The sequence below is a fragment of the Callithrix jacchus genome, chromosome 4, assembly GCF_049354715.1.
Source record: "Callithrix jacchus isolate 240 chromosome 4, calJac240_pri, whole genome shotgun sequence".
In the NCBI taxonomy this organism is placed as follows: domain Eukaryota; kingdom Metazoa; phylum Chordata; class Mammalia; order Primates; family Cebidae; genus Callithrix; species Callithrix jacchus.
Window position 1 is genome coordinate 63,795,797 of NC_133505.1, and position 22,083 is coordinate 63,817,879.

At 34.3% G+C, this 22,083-nt stretch overlaps 1 protein-coding gene across 2 annotated transcripts in view; it reads right to left on the minus strand.

The window, feature by feature from the left end:
- Positions 1–22,083, minus strand: part of HMGCLL1 (3-hydroxy-3-methylglutaryl-CoA lyase like 1) — a 156,674-nt gene that overhangs the window by 79,663 nt on the left and 54,928 nt on the right. For both annotated transcript variants that reach the window (XM_002746663.6, XM_035295940.3), the window contains exons 4-5: positions 8,359–8,454; positions 6,178–6,326 (exon numbers count right to left, since the gene is read on the minus strand). In XM_002746663.6, the coding sequence (XP_002746709.4) occupies positions 6,178–6,326; positions 8,359–8,454 (245 nt within the window). The remainder of the gene's footprint in view (positions 1–6,177; positions 6,327–8,358; positions 8,455–22,083) is intronic.

Consider the following 22,083-nt stretch of genomic DNA (forward strand, 5'->3'; position numbering starts at 1 on the left):
CTGAAACTTACATAACTGTGTAGTTTGTTCTCTTATGTTCAAGAAGAAAGACATTTTATTTCATAGCTCCCATATTATATTTTATATACTTCAATGGCATGTCTGCTTTTGGAAACAATAATTTAAAAAAACAAAGCATCAATGTTAAATTCAGCTGCTAGAAACTGAACTAATCTTGCCTTTTTGATCTGGTGCTAACACTTTAATCTCCACTTTATTTTGGCCTACCCACCCAACATGTTTAGCTTCTAGGTTGTCTGTACAGTTGATTGATGAGTCTAGAAGTGAGAACTTCAGAGGACTGGCCACATGAAATGACTGGTGAAAAGCAGATTCTAAACATCAGTAAATTTGAGCAACTCAGTCTAACACGGCCATCTTCCAGCCCTAGTTTAAAGATGTCCTATATTTGAAGGGCCTGGTTAAGAAGGATAATTTCATTTAATTCAGATGTCCACAAATTTTTGAACCATGAATTCTCTCCTTACCTCTACCTCCACCACTGTCTTAATTTTAATGTAATCCTACTCAACATATTGAGTAATCCTTTGGGAAAATCTGATTAGATATTTTCAAGGTAAAGCTCTGCACTTGGCTCATTTCAATCCCTAACTACATTTTTTAAAAATAAATTTTTGATTCAATTTTAAATCAAATTTATATTTATAAATTTACCTAATGCTTAGTATTTCTGAACTTTATTCACAGTGCTTCTTCCAGATATTCTTTGTGTTCTAATTTAATATAAATGATGTTTATTTTTTTATTTTTTAAATTTTATTATACTTTAAATTCTGGGGTATATGCAGGTTTGTTAAATAGTTATATACTTGCCATGGTGGTTTGCTGCATCCATCACCCCATGATCTACATTAGGTATTTCTCCTAATGCTATCCCATCCCTAGCTCCCCTCTTCCTGACAGGCCCTGGTATGGGCTGTTCCCCTCCTTGTATCCATGTGTTCTCATTTTTCAACTGCCACTTATAAGTGAAAACATGCAGTGTTTGGTTCTCTGTTCTTGTGTCAGTTTGCTGATAATGATGGTTTCTAGCTTTATCCATGTCCCTGCAAAGGACATGAACTCATCATTTTTTAAGGCTGCATAGTATTCCATGGTATATATGTGCCACATTTTCTTCATCCAGTCTATCTTTGATGGGCATTTGGGTTGGTTCCAAATCTTTGCTATTGTGAACAGTGCCACAATAAACATAGGTGTGTATGTGTCTTTACAATAGAATGATTTATAATCCTTTGGGTATATATCCAGTAATGGGATTGCTGAGTCAAATGGTATTTCTGGTTCTAGATCCTTAAGGAATCGCAATACTGTCTTCCACAATGGTTGAACTAATTTACACTCCCACCAACAATATAAAAGCATTCCTATTTCTCCACATTCTCTCCAGCATCTGTTGTCTCCTGACTTTTTAATGATCACTATTATAACCGGTATGAGATGGCATCTTATTGTGGTTTTGATTTGCATTTCTCTAATGACCAGTGATGATGAGCTGTTTTTCATTTGTTTGTTGGCTACATAAATATCTCCTTTTGAGAAGTGAGAGGTAGATCTTTTGCCCACTTTTTGATGGAGTTGGTTTTTTTCTTTTCTTATAAATTTAAGTTTTTTGTAGATTCTGGATATTAGTCCTTTGTCAGATGGATAGATTACAAACATTTTGTCCCATTCTGTAGGTTGCCTGTTCACTCTAATGATAGTTTCTTTTGCTGTGCAGAAGCTCTCTAGTTTAATTTGATCCTATTTGTCTATTTTCACTTTGTGGCCATTGCTTTTGGTGATTTAGTCATGAAGTCCTTGCCCATACCTTTGTCCTAAATGGTATTGCCGAGGTTTTATTCTATTGTTTCTAAATAAAAGTGAATTTGTAAATGCTTTTGAAGAATTGGTAGTAAAGTTAATCTTATGATAAAAGCTTGTAAATGTTCAATTTTCTATTTCATATGATGTACAACTCTCTTTTCATACTTACTAAATTCACTTTGTTACATACTAGTTTCACACTGACATCATATAAAATTTAAAAAGAGCATGTTGAAAATAATTTTAAATTATTGTAAGTGACTGTATGGACTATGAACATTTACCATTCAACCACAATCTGTGCTGAATTAATTTCACACCTAGGGACATGATTAACTTTCTTGAAATTACTTGTGTAAATTACTAAATCTACTTCTTGCCCAGGTATAGCAAGGCATAATCTATCAAAAGAATATTTAATAACAAAACTATATTAGTGCTAATTTCATGAGAAATGATGAAACACATTCTTACCTTAAAATGTCTACATGGAGGCTATTTAGACACAATTTCACAAACCCAGCTTACAAATATTAACTGCTGCTTGGTATGTGTTATTCTTGCACACAGCAGTGCCAGAATAATATATAAAGCTAAAAATGTATAAACCCTTAAACAAACCATATGTATGAAAGAAAATAGCTTTAACAGATGTCTTATTTTAGAGTTTTATGTACCAAATTTTGGTGGCACATAATGATGATGGAATTGTTCTTCCAGATCTAGGCCTCAGTTTAACAGTAGAATTTGGAAAGGAATCTCTGTGGGCAGCTTCTTGCTGCCCACTTACAAGAATATGATGCTATAAATGCAAGTGTTCCATAGAGGCAGATCATCCAATGGAAGGGATGTGATACATTTTTCGTTAGAAACACTGCCTACTAGTCACAGTGTACTTAAAAATGGAGCCCTAAATAAGGAGACTCATTATCTCACTTAATAAGTCTGGTATTATCTTTAGGATCAGGATCTGAGTCAATACCGAGATTCTACATTAGCCAAGGAGAACATGAAACACAGAATCAATGCATTGTGACCTAGATGGTCTGCCTAGCTCAGCAAGCAGGTTGCAAGTTTTTGAATAAATTTATTTAGTTATAAATTATCTCTCAAAGAAAAAAAAAAAACAGTGTTTTAAGGGAGAATATTGTGCCCTGACTTCATGGCACTTAGGAAGATTGCCATTTTAAAGGATGAGAATTATATAGAGCTGAACTAGTTAAAAAAAAAAACTAAACACAGATTCATTACAGTTCTAGGAAAATCTGACTCCTTACCTTCTCCTAAATATTAAGCACATTTTATTTAAAAAAATGACAAAAGTATGACATTATCACATCTGACAATTGTCTTTGAAGTGACAATATCACTTCAATAAAGAGAAGTTGGCAATCACTTTAGACCAAAAGTAATACATTCTGAATATCTTATATATTAAAGCACTACTTCATATCTTGAAGTATTTCCATTTTAAAGGATCCTGAGAAGTCAGTAAATACCATTGAAAAAGGGAAAATAATCACTTTTATCCCAGGCTTTTATTTTTCTTTGCCTTCTTAACCTTCTAAAATTTAGAGAGTTAATAGAAAAATTACCTAGATGTTTAAAAATATGTCACATGTACTGCCCACTAAAAATAAAATCCAAAGAGCATTTTTCATTTGCATATAAGATATATGCACCAGTAGTTAGCTGACTCTGCATTTTATGTCACTGATTTGGCATGGTATCTTTTTACAATGTGTCCCAGATGTTATGTAAAGTTCTGACCATGTGTTAAAAATGTATACACATGCATGTGTTGTATGTGTGTTTCAGTGGGTATGTGGGGGAATTTAACAATAGCCTTCACAACTCTAATAAAAGTTACTATTTAGACCATATGAAAGTTTACTATTTTATAAAATTTAAATAGTTTTAGTGAGCTTTTATAAAACATGTACTACTTTATTGCCTTTAAAGCAGACAACTGACAACATAAATTTTCTGGATGATTGTCAAGTATGTGTTGATGCAGCTGTTGCCATGCAAGACATGCTGAAGCATCTACTGCAGTTTCAACTAAGTGAGCATGGTTCCCTTCATGAAATAGGTACTAATGGCTATGACTTACAGTGATGAATATCTAAAATATAGATTGTCAGTAAAAATAAAATTTTATTTAAGCTTTGTAAAAATTATGGGGAAGAAGAAGATATTTTTAACTATACAACAGGTACTGAACTCAAAAAAAAAAGGCACATTTCTGAAAATGGGAAGTGTTGCAGAAAATTCAGGAGTTGCTCTCCAAAGGTACAAAATCCCACTGGAAAACATACATTTGTCTATAGTATAATTCTACACTAAGTCTCCAATGTACTCTACTCATTTGGTTTTACTGTGGGTCACTTCTTGTTTGTCAAAGCCTGAAAAACTTTTTAAGCCACAGCACAATTAGAAATTTTCATTTTTCTGCTGAGGCAATATTATTTGTTAAACAATGAGTATTAAGAGGGTTTAAGATTTTTATTAGCTCAATTACATTATTCCATTTTACAAGAGAAAGCTAAGATGGTAAAAACTTACTTCCTATAACTTATATTTGCATCCATCTTTCAACACTAAAAAACAAAAACCCTATTTGAAGAGCAAGCCACATGAGCACTTCACTTCTTACAGTCACATGCTTTTTAATTTTCCAATGAGAAAAGCTTATACTCCACTCCACACTTTAAACACATATTGAAATAGAATACGGTCTTCATCTTTATTTTAAAGAAAATAGCGATAACACTTATATTTGAATTGAATCCATCCCCAGCTTTCAACCTTCTGTTACCAGTTGCTATGCACTTTATCTTGTTAAGATACGTGTTCATCATATCTCCATATTTATAAAATTAATACGAAGAAAGCTAATGTCTTAGAAACAAATTCTTCCTTAAGTAACACACACACACACACACACACATTATAGGTTCCACATTAGATAGGCCTGCTAATAGTATTTGAGGCAACTATTGGTCCTGGAAGCAGGCAACCCCCAAGGCACATTTTTCCCTCTCTCTTCCCTCCCTCTATATCTCTCATCACTGCCAGGAACCTCCAGTTTCCATTTCTGCTTTCCGTCACTCTGTCTTGTCACTGATTTGCATGTGGCTTCATCCTAGGAACCCCAAAATAGTCAACTCAGTGACAAAAATCACATCATATTTCAATACAAGAAGCCATGTTTGATATTCCATTTCTAAATTCCTGAGAGAGAATGTTTGGTTTGTGGATCTTGGATCAGTTTTTCTTTTCCATTTCCTGTAATTGACGTCTCTTAGAATGAACAGCTGATAAATTTCTAGAAGAAAAAGGCCGGCCGGGGGCCGTGGCTCAAGCCTGTAATCCCAGCACTTTGGGAGGCCGAGGTGGGTGGATCTCTAGGGTCAAGAGATGGAGACCATCCTGGTCAACACGGTGAAACCCCGTCTCTACTAAAAATGTAAAAAATTAGCTGGGCATGGTGGTGTGTGCCTGTAATCCCAGCTACTCGGGAGGCTGAGGCAGGAGAATTGCCTGAACCCAGGAGGCGGAGGTTGCGGTGAGCCGAGATCACGCCATTGCACTCCAGCCTGGGTAACAAGAGCGAAACTACGTCTAAAAAAAAAAAAAAAGGAAAAAAGAAAAAGGCAAGGCGAGGAGAAAAGGATTGATATATATGATACCCCATAATTTACAGAAAACATATATAATAGAAGAGTAGAGAAATAAAAATTTATATTGATCTTCCATAAGCAATTTATCAAGTATTTTTAAACAGTGTTCTGCAAGATACTCTGTAGGTGCTTTAGAATCACCCAGAGGAAGTAAAGAAGTCAGCTATTGAAGGGCAGAAAGAATGGGTAAAATGGTGGACCCAATTTCACAGAGCAGCTCAGAGGCTTAATTTTATGTCTGCTGTATTCTATTGAAGTTCTACATAAAATACTCTTTGAAGAAAAAGTCGTGTTTAAAAAAAAAATTTGGAAACCACATTAGATTATTCCTTTCCAAAAGCTGTTGTGAGTTTATACCAACTTATGAGTACATGTAGGCTGACGTAAGAGGGCTTCGTTTGGGTGATAGCGTGTTAATAAAATAGTTAATACTACCAGATTTGCATGCTAGTTCCTCTAGTTTCAATTGCATTACACAGTCCATAAGCTAGATACTCACTAATAATCATCAATGAGATCTAACTATATAAAGTGATTGCCCTGATTAAAGTAGAAATATGATATTCTATGTATATTTTTATAAGTGATATGAGAATTTCTAGATAATTTATGAGTAAGCTTTAACAATAAACGTTAACAAAATAAAATTGTGGGATTTCATACGTACCCTCGTGCTGGAATATTCATGTGTCTTGCAGACTTAACAACCTCCTCAAACTTTCTCATGCTTTCTTCAATGGAACAGTTAATGTTCTTCTTGCTAAAGGATTCAGATGCAGCTCCAAAAACTGATATCTCAGTGGCTCCAGCAGCAACCTGAAAAATACATAATTTACGGCCAAAGCTAATGATTTCAAAAATGTCAATGCTGGTGGTAGAAGAAAGATGAACTACTCTATGAAGGCATACATGTATTCTTGAACATTTGCCTTAGAATTTAAAATTGGATTCCTCCTATCTTGCCACATATGCTCTTTTGAAATGTAAAAATATTTTATAATAACAGAATAATCCACAAACTGCAATATTCATGTCTGTGAGGCACAAAAATCACAATGAGGTTGTCCTATTTAATTTCGCCTTTTATAAATGATGTTTTAACTTCAGAAATACTATAACTCTAATTATGGAAAATACTAGAACCCCAATAAAACTTTTCTCCTCCATGAAAAATTATTTTCAAACCAACTATTAAAATGGAGGATACTAAACACTTTCTGTTTTTCTTCTCTTCCAATTCATCAGAAAAATATTTTTCCAATTCATCATTTAGATTTTGCCCCCAGTTTTTCTTTGATCTCCTAACCTAGCTTCCATTGTTTTGCACCGTGATGTTTACAACCATACTCTTGTGTATCTAATGCTTTGATCCTTTTGCTAGTCCTTAAATCCAAAATATTAATCTAATCAATTTCCTTTTTGTACCTTTGGTCAACTTTATTCCTTCCTCCAGGCTTCTCCAGTGACTTGTTTTCAAATGTCAAGCCTCTTAGTCTTTCTGCTGGATTTTTAAGATCTTCTGTTAACGTATTTCTAGCACTTGGCCTTTGTTCTCCCCTCTTGCTAATCCCCCATTAATATATGGAGAGAGAAAAACCTAAAAACTACCTTTTCATCTTTCCTTAAACATTTAAAAAATATTGGCTTCCATCACTATCCAAAATAAAATTTCAATTTCTAAAGTAAATACCCTGTTAGTGAACATCTACTATTTGTCTGTACTGTTTTTAGTACTATGGATGTGCTTTTTGTAATCTACAAACAACTATTTAAGCTAAGTGTTGTTATGCCCATTGTACAGATGAAAGAGCCATGGCACAAAAATGGTAAATACTTAGCATAATATTGCACAGGGAGTAGAAGTTGTGGAGTCATGTTTTGAGCACAGAATTGCTTGACTCCCATGTCAAGATTAGTTCTACTCCAGTGTTTTCCCCTCTAAGTTAACATGAGGGTGTCCTTTCAGCACCTTCGCCAGTGTAAGTTACGTTCTTTATTTTGTTACGACTACTATGACACCAAAGTTACAATTTTTCAAATGACTTCTTAAACGATGCAATAAAGATTTCATCAAATCCAACCCAAGGGAAAAATAAATGGTTCTAACAAAATACACTAACAGGTAATATACTCATTAATTAATATCGTACATCCTCAGCTTTACATAATACAGTTTCACATACAGAAGTGAAACTGTATTATGTAAAGCTGAGGTTGTACTATATTAATATTCATTAATACCAGAAAGAGCTGCTGCCCAATATTTGCAATAAGCCCACAAATGGGTAATACCTTAAAATTGAAGAGACTCTTCTCCTATGTAAAATTATTAAAGCCTTCTTTAAATTATATCAATTTCTAAATAACAGAGGATCAAAAGTAACAAACCAGGAGATAAATAGGGAAAGTAACTAGAGCCAGATACAATGACAATTAGTCTCACCTAGAGGTAGAAAATAATAGACACAAAAAGCTGACCAACAAAGGTTGACAAAAATAATTAACAAATTCAACAATAATTATAACTATAAAATTGCATTGAGAAATGCTTAAATAGTATTCTATATTATTTAACAAGAAGCACAAAATACACTTCTAAAAACTTTCATGAAAATGCAGAATTTTACTTTTGTGTTTTAATTTTTAAAAAGTTAAACTAGAAGAGCCAGGTATATATATCATTTGAATCCCCAATGCTGTCAGGACATGGAGCTCTATGTCTTCATGTTAGTACATTAGCCTATATTTATATTACAGGAGAGTTATATATGACACAATTTTAACTTTGTAAATATCTTTAAAACAATAAGAGGCGTGTAAATTTTAGATATATTAGTAGCACACTTACAGCACGCTGAAAACCTTGAAGATTAGGAGTAAGGACAGGATAGCGAACTCCTGGATATTGATGAATGCCTTTCATTACTTCAGTGTGATCAGCCATCTTAAATACACAATAGTTATATGTAAATATGTAACTTCTAATATGTAATCAAGAATCATTTTAGTTTCAGGTAGGTTATAGTTACATAGGTAGTTAGTTTTTTAAATTAATAGCTGAAATTTAAAAATTATGCCAGTGAATATAAAGAAAAATAGTTCTCAGTGTCATATATGTATAATAACTAGAGATGAACTTAACTACTTTACAGAATGGGATCTGGTAAAATGAGTTATTGCAGATAGGAATTTGGAACTTTACTATTTTCACTTGACCAATCTTTATTCTCTTCCTTTCATTTCATGGTTCAAGGTCGAAATACTCCTGAGATTGGGCAGAGTTTGAAAAGCAATATGCTCTTCATTTACCACGAACATGAAAATTTTATGTCCAAATCATTTTCAGTGTATGAATTTTACAATGTTTAGTAAAATGTAAATTACACATGTTCTTTAGTATAATTTAACAAGGCTAAGATCCCAGAATGTTATTTGGTGAGCACTGGTGTTTTAGTTAGTAATAGTTATAAAGTTTTATGTAGTACTTTCATAGTATCACCACATGTTCTCATGCGAACATATTAATACAGTAGATGGAGTCCTCACCTGAAAAGTTTAACCTCCCTGTCAACGTTTTGTTTTCTATATCTCTAAAAAATTCAACTTTGAATTAAAATATCAAATTTACCCATTTGCCACAAAGTCTAAAATAGCTTCTTAAAACAATAACTATTAATCAGATCCCATAATCATCACACAGAGAAATTACCCTTGACATAACCATGAGCCTTGCATATTTAAAAATAATAAATTATGGCATGAACAATAAATATGAGGAATAATATGTAAGCAGCGTAAAGTATACAAAATGAGCATGGAAAAAGCTGTGAAAACACACCAAACCACAATTAGAATCCTCAATATAGAAGTGGCAGAAATAGGACTATTGGGTTTTATTTATGTACCTTGGCTTGTTATCATCAGGATGCATTATTTTCAAATTAAAAAATTTAAAACAATCCAAATAAAAATTCTTTTTAAAATATAGCTAAACACATTTGAAAAATATTACAATATTAAATATAATGATGCATATTAAAATATTTACTCCTATTGATCTCTTGTCAACTCTCAAATGCCAGCAGAGTTAAATTTAGTGCTTTCAATTAGTATAATTTGAATTATTTAAATGAGTTTTAAAATACATACGAATTTGAAATTAAATACCTAACATGCAAAAAGTACCTTCCTTTGACTGCCATCATGCCTTATTGACATTTAAGTTTTTATGTTTCATTCATAAACACATTTATTTGTGTTTACCAGGTGATCCTTTCTCACTTATTTCTATGCTGTTGTAACCACTATCCCTTACATCGTCCATTCACATCTTTTCCAAACACTGTCCACCACATTCATTTTCAATGCATAAAACTGATACCTCTCATTTCATTCTAAATCTATCTGACTTTAATCTAGATGTTTATTGAGCTCCTACTATGTCCAAAGCTCTATGCTAGGTCCTGTGGAAAATAAAAATACAGACCTTACTTTCCTGTGGGAAAATGAGGTGATTGTGCTAAAGTAATTATTAGTAGAGTTGGGGAGACAAAACAGGTAGACATGGAATGTTAACAATTCAAAGAAATATACTGGTTGTAAATGAGATCACAGATTGTAAGAGTTCAGAATGAATAAAGTTGGTATGGCCTATAATAGACTGGGAGAATTTAAAAGAGCACATGGGATACAACCTACAGTCCTTGACTGTGGCATTGTTCCAACAAAAAAGAGCCACACCAGTATTTCTGGTCCTATACGTTCTTCCAGGATCTCACCACTTTTTACCAAGAGATAGACTTTATTTACTGTTTTCCTTGAAGCTGGGTAGGCTGTGATTGCTCCAGCTATTAGAGTGTAGTGGAAATCATATTATATGACTTCTGAAGCTAGGTTATAAAAAAAGGATACAGCTTCCATATGGCTTTCTCTTTTGCAGAAAGCCACTGTAGGGAAATCAGCCAACATCCTGTAAGAAAGTCCAAACTAGCCTACACAAAGAGGCCACATAAGAAGACCCTCATGGAGAACCCATGTGAAGAGGAACTGAGGCCCCAAGCCAATATTCAGTGTCAGCCCCTAAATTTCTCATTGAAGTAGCCTCCAGATGACTTTTGCCTCTGGCATCTGAGTCATCCAGCTGAGGCCCTAGACACTGAAGACCAGAGACAACCTGTCCCTGATGTCCTGTTCAAATCCTGGCCCACAGAATTAGTGAGCATAATAAATGTTTACTTATGCCACTAAGTTCTCAGGTAATTCATTTCACAGCCATAAATGCTAGAACACTGAAAAACCAATAGGGTTGGAAAAGAAAGAGGGACGGTTGCATAAGTGGTAACATATTATTTGGCTCAAGGAGATTATTAGTGAACAAGAGGGGATAAACTTACAAATGAAGAGGAAACCACACAGTTTAATGTGTCTTTGAGTTAGGTTCCTGGTAGTATAAAGATACTGATTTATCCTGAAGGCAAGTAAGCAGTGGAAAGCCATGGAGAATGGGTGTTAAGAAAGGAGACCACTGGACTAAATGCAGTATTATAAAACAATTAATTTGGGCAGGTGCAAAGGATAATCTAGATAGAAGAGAGGCAACTCTCAGGTAATTGTGAGAATCCAGCTTGAGACAAGTTCTGTGGTAGAAAACTGGTACTGGGAATATAACTAAAGAAAAATGAAGAGGGCCGGGCGCAGTGAAGAGGGCCACGCCTGTAATCCCAGCACTTTGGGAGGCCGAGGCGGGTGGATCACAAGGTCAAGAGATTAAGACCATCCTGGTCAACATGGTGAAACCCCGTTTCTACTAAAAATACAAAAAATTTGCTTGGCATGGTGGTTCACGCCTGTAATCCCAGCTACTCAGGAGGCTGAGGCAGGAGAATTGCCTGAACCCAGGAGGCGGAGGTTGCAGTGCGCGGAGATCGCGCCATTGCACTCCAGCCTGGGTAACAAGAGCGAAACTCTGTCTCAGGAAAAAAAAAAAAAAAAAAAAAAGAAAGAAAAGAAAGAAAAAATGAAGAGGACATAGTGATTAATAACACAGAGGAGCACTTTACTCAAAATTGTAACTCTCATCATTTTATAGCCTCCGTTTGTGAATAGTTTGTACATGTTTAAACAGTTATTGATTGCATATACATGTTTTTAGCTTTTGTGCTTGATGCTCTTTAGCATGTGAGCTCTGTCTCTGTTTTTCTAACATGCACACGCAAATGCGCATGCATACACATGTTATAAAAAGAAAATTAAAGAACTCATTAACAAGTAGAAAGAAAAACAAAGCTTTAGGATATTGTAATAAAATTTATAGCAGCACTAGACAATACTGTTGATCAATACTACTCATGTTTAAACCTAAATATTCATAGTAGGTATAAATATTTATTAGAGAAATATGTATTTTCGTAACAAATGTTAAAGAGCATGTTCCTAACAAAATACAGATTTGGATAGAGATTGGCAGTATGTCATAAAGCAGAGTAATGAGCAAAGAAACAAATCTTAATCTACAATAAATATAGGTAATGTTGGCCTATTTAATTCATTCTGCACATAATTTAACAAAAATGTTGAGACAGTGTGAAGAAGCTTATATAATGAAGCAAACAATAGTTTAGGAGATTTTTTAATCAATAGATCAAGAAAATGAACAGAGATGATCATCAAGTTCCCAGGTCATGATAGCTAAATGTTGATAATCACTGAAGATCTCTTAATAAGATTATGATAAATGCAGAAAGTAGAATCCAAAAAAAAAAAAAATCACTACTTTTACATTTTAAAAAATGCTCACACTATAATAAGGCCATTCAATAAAATAATAGTATTCTGTCTTAATTTAGTCAATGAAGGCAAGTAAGTAAAGCGCTTTAGGAAATCCTGATAGAATATAATTTTATTACAATGAATAAAAAAGAGCAAGTTCTAATTAAAGGTATAAAGTCCTTGCTTTAATTTTTTTTCCTCCTGGGGAGTTTATGTTATACTTCAATCTTGATGTTATTTTAATGTCTAAAGTTTAACTATAATTTAAACAATGAAACCATTTATATTACTGTTTTGGGATTTTAAAAACCCTTTCTACATCTGGTTTTATTCAGTATATTTTTTCAGATTTTGTGGTGATTTTAAAAATTTTAAATGATAAAAATTCTCATGATTTGGTTAGTAACAAGTTTTGCCATCATCTATACACAGTCTGGAAATGGCAATATCTGTGTATCTCTAGCCAAAAAAATAGGCCTACCATGGTTAATCATTGTTTTAAACATGAACATTTTGATGTAGGTCCAAATCATCATGATATTTGGGTAACACTTTGCAAGAGTTTTCAAGATATGCAAAGCATCACAAGGATTATAGCAAAAAAAAAAAGCTTAGAGATTTTATTTGCTACTAACTCCATCATGATGTTTTTAAACTTGGATGGTTCATACTATACACATTTAGACATCCTACCATGTTGTAATTACCTGAATACTATAATGTGTTTTAAATATTTAGGCTTTCGATACGTTCTCCAGACAAAGGCAATGGCTAAAATACAGCTTAAGTGTTGTTAGTGTCCTCAGCGCACCCAAATTCCCTGAGATTCGTGGAATTTCAAGATAATGCACGAGTGTGCAATAATAAACAATGAAAGAGTTTCTCGAAAACTTCTAAAAGAGAATCACTTTGAAGTTTCAGCTTGTTTTTTGTAAATAGACTACAGCAGACCTAGTTTTATTCAGCTTTGCTTTACTGTACATCACAGGTACTGTGTTTTTTAGAAATTGAAGGTTTGTGGGAGCTCTGAGTTGATCAAATCTATTGCCATCATGTTTCCAACAGAATGTGCTCACTTGTATCCGTGTGTCACATTTTGGTCATTCTCACAATATTTAAAACTTTCATTATTATTATATCTGTCATGGTGACCTGTGATCACTAATCTTGGATGTTATTATATTTGATCTTCGATTGTTATTATTTTGTGGCACCATAAACCACACCTGTTATGAGATGGCAAGTGTAATAAGTAAAGGTCGTATGTGTTCAACTGCTCTATTGACTGTGTATTCCCCACCTGTCTTCCTCAGGCCTCCTCATTCCCTGAGACACAGCAATGTTGAAATTAAGCCTATTAACAACCTTAAAATGGCCTGTAATGTTCAAGTCAAAGGAAGACTCACATATCTCTCACTTCAAAGGAAGAGCTAAATATGATTAAGCTTAGTGAGAAAGGAATGTTGAAAGCCCAGAAAGCTAACTTATGGGGAGGCTGCTGAGTTTCCCAGTACTTTTCAGTATCCATATTTTGTTTTGATTTTTTTTTGTTATATGCCAAGATTGCCCATATATTAATGGCAGGTAGTTTGCTGGATATTCTAATGAAAGGAGAGCATTCCAGAATCCTGCAAGAGTTGGAAATGCTATCACCTGAAGATGAAGGTCACAATAGGATACTTGACACAGCAAAAGACATGGAGGCTACAGAAATATAGCAGGCCAACTGCTGTCTAACAACCAGAGTGGGTTCGCAGCACTCAAAACAGTAACGACTTTGGTGCTCTGGCTGCAGTTTTTTACTCTGACAAGTTCTGTAAAAAACTCACCAAAAGACGAAATTGTTCAAGTTCAGGAACCTAGGATAAGCGTCTGAGCACCAGGCTTCCTCTCTGCATGAAATATCTCCTGTGACCTTCTTACTGAGAGATGCATCTTGAAGAGCAAGGCTTATGACCTTAAAGAATTTGTGCAAATAACTCCAGCATCACAAGCATGTAAGGAGGTAGAAAAACAGTGGGGATTTCCATTTCTTCCCCCATCATAAAAAACAACAGAGGATTTAACAGAAGAGTTTGAAGAACTTCCAAAAAACTGGTCTTGCTGATTGTTGACTGCGGACCAGATCAAATAGAAACTATCTGTGTTTAATGATATGTAATATGCTTTATTTTTCATTCTTAACTTAGAAATGCTTTCCAGGGACTATTACACATTGGCATTACATTAGATGTTACATACTAATAAATTCTAATTAGTCAAAAAAAGAAAACCCAGAAAGGTGAAAAAACAGGCCTCTTATGAAAAACAGTAAGAAAAGTTTTAAATGCAAAGAAAAATTCTGAAGGGAATTAAAAGTGCTACTCTGTTTTACACACAGATAAGAAGAAAGTGAAACAGCCTTATTGCTGAAACGGACAAAGTTTGAGTGGTCTAGGTGGAAGATTAAACCAGCCACAGCATTTCCCTAAGCCAGAGCCTAATCCAGGGAAAGCCCTAACTCTCTTCAATACTGTAAAGGCTGAGATTGGTGAGGAAGCTCCAGAAGAAGAGTTTGAAGCTAGCAGAGAAGTTTAAAGAGGCCATCTCCACAACATAAAAGGGCAAGGTGAGGAAACAATTGCTAATGACGTAGCTGCAGTAAGTTACTCAGAAGGTCTAGGTAAGATTACTGATTAAGGTAGCTACACTGAACAACACATTTTTAATGTGGACTGTCATAGTTAGACAGAAGTCAATGGCTACCTTCAAAGCTTATCAGGGTGGGCTAAATCTCTTGTTAAGAATTAACACAGGTGATGTCTTTAAGCTGAAGCCAGTGCTCATTGACCATTCCAAAACTTCTAGGACCCTTAAAAATTATCCTGAATCTACTCTGCTTGTGCTCTAGAAATAGAATCTAGATGATAGTACCTCTGTTTATAGTATGATTTACTGAGCATTTTAAGTCCACTGTTGTGAACTTAAGGAAAAAACATTATTTCAAAATATTACTACTCATTGGCGATGCACCTAGTCACCCAAGAGCTCTGATGGAGATGCACAAGATTTATGTTGCTTTCATGTCTGTGAGACAACATCAGTTTGCTACCCATGGATCAAGGAGGATATTGACTTTTATGACTTACTATTTGAGAAATACATTTTGTAAGAGTAGAGCTATCATAGATAGTGATTCCTCTGATAGATGTGGGCAGAGTAGACAGAAAACGTTTGGTTAAAATTCACCACTTTAGACACCATTATGAACATTCATGATTCATGAGAGGAGGTTAAAGTGGCAACATTAACAGGAGTTTGGAAGTGTATTCCAATCTTCATGAATGACTTTGAGGGGTCACGACATCAGTGGACGATGTAATTGCCGATACGTGGAAATAGAAAGAGGACTAGAATTAGACTTACAACCTAAAAATGTAACTGAATGGCTGCAATCTCATGATCAAACGTGAACAAATGAGGAGCTGCTTCTAATGGATGAGGAAAGAAAGAAGAGATGAAATCTGCTCCTGGTGAAGATGCTATAAATGTAAAGGGTTTAAATATTACATAAACTTAGTTGTGAAAGAAGCAGCAGAGTTGAAGAGGACTGACTAATTTTGAAAGAAGTTCTATATAGCATAAAATACTATCAAGCAGCATCACATGCTAGAAGAAAATTTTGCATGAAATGAAAAGTCAATTGATAAAGCAAACTTGTCCTATTTTAAGAAACTGCCAGCCAGGCACAGTGGCTCATGCCTGTAATCCCAGTGTTTTGGGAGGCCAAGGTGGCCAGGTCACAAGGTCAAGAGATCTATCCTGGCCAACATGGTGAAACCCCATCTCTACTAAAAATACAAAAATTATCTGGGCATGGTGGCACACACTTGTAGTCCCAGCTACTAGGGAGGCTGAGGCAGGAGAATCCTTTGAACTCGGGAGCTGGAGGTTGCAGTGAGCCCAGATGGTGCCACTGCACTCTACTCCAGCAACAGAGCAAGACTACAACTAAAAAAATAAAATAAAAGAAAGAAAGAAGTTGCTACAGCCCTTACCACCCTGATCAGTCAGCAGCCACCAACAGAAAAGCAACATTCTCCACCAACAAAATGAGACCTCATAGTTGATTTTTAAAATTCATTTCAACATTTTAATATTGTTCTATTTCAATATTTATGCAGTTACTACATATCTAACTTTATGACATAGAAAAATTAAGCATATGTAATCCTTACATGGATAGGATAGATAGGCTAATGAGAGAACATATATGTGTTTGTATGTGTGCATGCATATGTACAAATTATATATAAATATATACCAAAATAGAAAATAATCAACTCTCATATGATCTGAAATTCTATGCAGCACAGATAAGAAGCATATTTCTTAACAAACCAAGGTATGATTATGAGAAATATTTTAGTTGTACCTTATCTAGGCCAAATGTAAATAAATTGGGGGCCTGTTGTTTAAGAGAGTAGAACTGTGCATTGCATTTGACACTATTGAAAACTACTTATAAAGCAAAATTATTTATATATGCTCATATATTTTTATGATAAATTATTACTTTTTAGTGTGCTGAAAAAGGAACATGTTTAATAACCTAAACTTAAAGCATACTGTTTATTAAAATACTTCAAAAATTATAGGGTGAAACTTTTGATAGGAATTAATTTTTAACATTTTTCTAAGTATACAATTCTTTCATTTCCAAGTCCCATGAAATTAAAGGTGAAAATACCTATCACCCTTTACTTCTCTTCAAAATGACAGTTAGAGAAAATAGAATATTCACTGGATATATTTTACTCATTTTCAACTGGTAACATACAATATGGGATGTTTAATAAAGTGAAATAAATATTTATTATAGATGTAAGTACATAAGTAACTAAGAGTTCTTATTTCATTTTTGACAAGAGTTGACTCCTATTTATTTAGATTTTGATCAGTGATTAACTTCCCCACTTTCTGGCCCTGAACAAATGCAATTACAAAGCTACTGCATGTACAGGTCTCTAAATTCCAGAGCTGCATTTGTAATATCCTTTTTATATGTGATTCTCTCATACCCATTTATGATACATGTCACTTCTACATTTACTATTTTAACTTAATGAGAAATTAGTCCACTATACATTTGCAAACTACAGAAGAGGAGAATGTTTTAGGCGGTTCTGTATTATCACAGAAATTATTCAACATGTTTTTGTAGCTCTGCTGAAGATGAGAAAATTTAATTGTGTGATGGGGTGGAAATATTAAAAGTTAGCACAGTTGTTAAGTGACAGATGAGTTCAGAGGAGGATGTGAAATTCATGGGAGAAAAAAGTGCAAAGACATTCTATCTTTACAGTGATATCTACAGAATTATATAACTTGACCACCTCTCTTACAACCAGATCTTTTAACTTAAGTATAGGACTATCTATTGTGTATCCTTTTCCCTGGCCAGGTCAAGATGACATAACTGAGTCAAGCATCATCAGTGAGTGAGCCTTAGCCAATGTCTGTCTCCGTCTCTCTGCTAAAGGGCTCAAATTGTTTCCCTGGCTTGCCCTTTATCAAGAGTGATTTTATGCTTTGTGATAGTATACTAGCTAAGAAGCTAGCTGAGAAGTCCTAGGAAAACAAGGAAAGCATAACCAGAAAATCTAAATAATCTAAATAGACATGGTGTTGGGGAAGCACAGCCTGGGATTTGAAAGGTAGGCTGTAGTGCCAAGATACTTTGACTGCTCTACATCAGTGAAAAGGTGTGAGATGAGAAGAATAAAGGGGAAATATACAAAGTATTGCTGTGATATTGCAGGCTCTCCTGCAATGGTCTTCAAGTAACACATAGTGATTGGAATACCATTTAATTTCTTAGGTTTCTGTATTTCTTTATGTATAAGTCCAGGCCAGACTCTGCCACTTGGAAGAGCTCACAGTTGCTACACTCAGAATGTTGGTGTAAATATTCTCATACACAGAAAATATATAAAACTCAGTGTATTTTATAAGATATAGCACACAATTTTACCGCATATTAAAGCCCACTGTAGAGTTGAGCAATAGTGCATATTCACCATGTTAATGTCCTTCACTATCTGTCCTACCCTACAGAAGTATGTAAATACTTAAGGAGAAACAAAATTCAAAATGTATACAACCAGATGCTAGTTTGTGAAAAATTCTTCCAAACATTATATATGTACAGTTGTAAGGAAATGAATCTGTTTTCATCAATGTGAAATCCAATGGAAATTTTCTTCTGCCAAAAAATATATTCTATATAACAATTATACTGTGCATATATTTCTACTTTTAATTGCATAAAAATTACAAAAGAATGAAATATATCAAAATTACTCCATGTTAAAGGTATAAAACTCTAATAATTCTTTTAAAATATAGAATACATCTTTATATAAAGTTACCTATGACAAAGTATTAGATTACATCTTAATACATTACTAATAATGAACTATTAAACTGAAAGGCATTTTTCTAATCTATAAATAAAAATTTTTGTTCACAGTGCTAGAGAAAGGACAGTTATCTGTGTATATTCTCCACAGAAAACATCATAGTGTTGACCTTTGAAGGAGGCAAACAAAGAATGTACAGTTAAAAAATAAGAGAAAATTAGTATTACAAAATAATGTCAGATGCCCACTTAAATTTTTTAAATTAAAATTTAATTTTTCTTAGTTTTGCAATATATATAATATGTGTTAACTTTTTAAATTGTATAATCTTGAGTTATTCTCATTTAAAATTAATATTTATTTTCCTATATAATGTGTATTTGGCATTTATAGTCTTAAAAAAAAAAAAGTCCTCCAGATTGATGTATTCAGCATCTGAAGTTCCCTGCAAGTGGTTGGGCACATGTCTGCTAGTGATTTGAAGATCTCACCAAGAGACAGGTGGCCCTGAACCATCCAGACGTACTAATTAGCAAGAGCACAAGCAGCTGCTTCATTTGGAGTGATGGGACATAGTTAGTGGTAAAATACTCTCAAAACTGAATGATCCCAAAGACTAGCTCATACTTTGCATTTTGCCAGAAACAGGATCCTTGAAGATGAAAGAACATGAGACATAGCTAATGACTGCCCCTTGGAAAATTTCCTATTTCCTGGTTCCAGTGTTTGTGACGAGGGACCTTGACAGATGCAACAAGGCTAAACTTTACAGCACTTCTAGAAGCACTGAATAGGAAGTAAAGAAACCAAGAAAATAAAAAGAGAAATAAACTGCAATAGTATGGGTTTTTGAGTAGTGTAATTAATGTTGATACCTGTTATAGAAGTAGAAAAAAAATGATCAAACAGAAAGTTGAGGAATAGTATTTGAAGGCTCCTTCTAACCCTACCAATTTGACCTCATCATCATTCAAAGACAGCTCTGCCACTGTTGGCATAAATCTTTCTTTTCAATCCACAGACTTGGTCTCTGCTGGTCCTGGTGACACCCACTGGGATATGAAATAAAAAAAAACAAAAAGAATTCTAGAGGGCCTTAGAGGCATAATGAAAAAAAACAAGGATCATTTAGAGCTCGTCTAAATGTTTAGGCTCTAAAACAGAGGTGAGGTCTAAGTTATTGGGATTTTTAAAATCCTTTGGTAGGATAAGAATTAGGTCCCTTCTAATATTCTATAGGAAGCATGAGTGAAGATTGGAATAACTGAATTATTTTGACATGTTGAGCATGCCTTCATACATGAAAGGTTAGCATGTGGCCCCAAATTTTATTTTAATTTCTAACTGAGAGAATTAAGGTCCTTTATCTTGTTAGCTAAGCCAGAGTTACTGAGACTCAAAACTGGAAATCTCTTAGAAAACCCACTTCCACCAACTGGAACCAACTCAGTATGTAGCCTTTACTGCAGGGTGCAGTGTGATTAGAGCTGTGCTTCCAAACACTGCTCTGAGGACTTCCCAGGTCAGAATAATCTGGGATAACTTTTACAATGCATATTTCTGTACCCTATACTGGCCGCAGTGAACCAAAAATCTCTGAGACTGTAAACTGGAAATCTGCATATTCAATAATTTCCTCCAGTGCTTTATAGGCATAGTTTAGAAGTCTGCCACTCCTTGCTGGGGTGAGGAGTAGAAGTTTTGCAGTAGATTTCTTGTGTAACCTACATAGACCTTATAATACAGATTTTTTGTGTGTGCTTTACAATGAATATTATCATGAGAGTACTGTAGTCAGGTGACACGAATCCCAACTTATTGGACTCTAAGAAACGGATGTCACCTTAGATCTGACATCCATGACCAATATACAGCCAAGGGAAGCCTTATATTAAGGTTATCCATACCCCCACTGGAACTTTGTTATTGTTTCCTCACTATTGAGAATCCAGAATAATTTGCGGCTAAGCCTTTGAAGGTCTTGAGGACTTCAGACCTCTATTTTTAATTAACAGCTCACCTCACTCTTATTGAAGTGCTCCCACTTGCCTTTGAGGATAACACAATGTTTGCAGCATTATGCCTGCTATTTCATATCTCTGATCCTTTGCATTATTCCTTCTGCCTAAAAATCATTTTTCCCTTTCTTATCTAGTTAATTGATTTTATTTTTCTAATATTCAACTCAAAAATTCCTCTTGTATGACACTCTCAATAACTAGCTTGACTTAGATGTCTCTATACTTCCTAACTTGCTTTGTGCATATATGTATATATATTTGGTAAGAGCAATGATACATGTATATATCATTGCTCTTACCAAATTCTGTATAATTTTTGATTCATGTGTCACTTTTCATTATTAAATTATTAGCTCTTTAAATACTTTGCATGAAATAAGATTTAATCAATGATTGTTGAATTGGACTGACATTTTTCTTTGTTGGTTTTAGCCCTTTATCCTAATTTGAATTCATTTTGAATTCACTTTAAATTGTGATTTTTTTTCCCACTAATTCTTCTAATATTTTATCGCTAATAGTGATGGTAATAATGGTGAAAGCACCTTTACTTTATGCTGAGTTACATGTTAAACCTATAGGTATTTAATGCTTTATGTGGTATCCCTTTATACATTTTTAACAGCCTAATAAGAGACTTCCTCCTAAATTGCAATCACTTCAGGCCCATAAAATGGGGATTCGCCTCTGAATAAAAATAAAATTAGGCTTTCCTTATTGAAGTAGAAGCAGAGGCCTAGAATTCACACTAGAAATCAAGAAGGTTGGTTTGGCCTCCCTCAAACCAACCTTGTTGATTCCAAACCTTGTTGATGTCTAACCTCAACAATTTTTGTGGAGAACTAGCCCATGATATTAGACATAAAGAAGATCACCCAGCTGATGAATGCAAGTGCCAGGCAAGGACCCAAGTCTATCTGACTGCAAGGCATGTTCTCTAATACATCGTTGAAAAACATGCATTTCATGTCATCTATCTTCTATATCATCCATATCTTCTATCTTCATCTTAGTCACTGCTAAAGATTTTGCACATCAGAATATCAAATGTAGAGCCCCTAGAAATAACTCACCCTCAGGCAAAAGAGTTTTGTGGCATATTTTTATCATCTAGCCCAGTATCTCTCAAACTGAATTTGTCATCAGCATTATTTGAGGTACTTTGTAAAAATACAGATTTCTTGGACCTATTGTTACAGATTCTTATTCTGTTCTGTAAAATCCAAAAATCTATAGTTGCCAAAACTTCTCAGGAGATGCGAAACATCAGCAAGGTTGGGAATCAATAAGGTTGGCTTGAAGGTGGCCAAATTAGTACATTCTAGGCCCTCTGCCCCTACTTAAGCAAAGGAAATCTAATTGTATTTTTATTCAGAGGTGAAT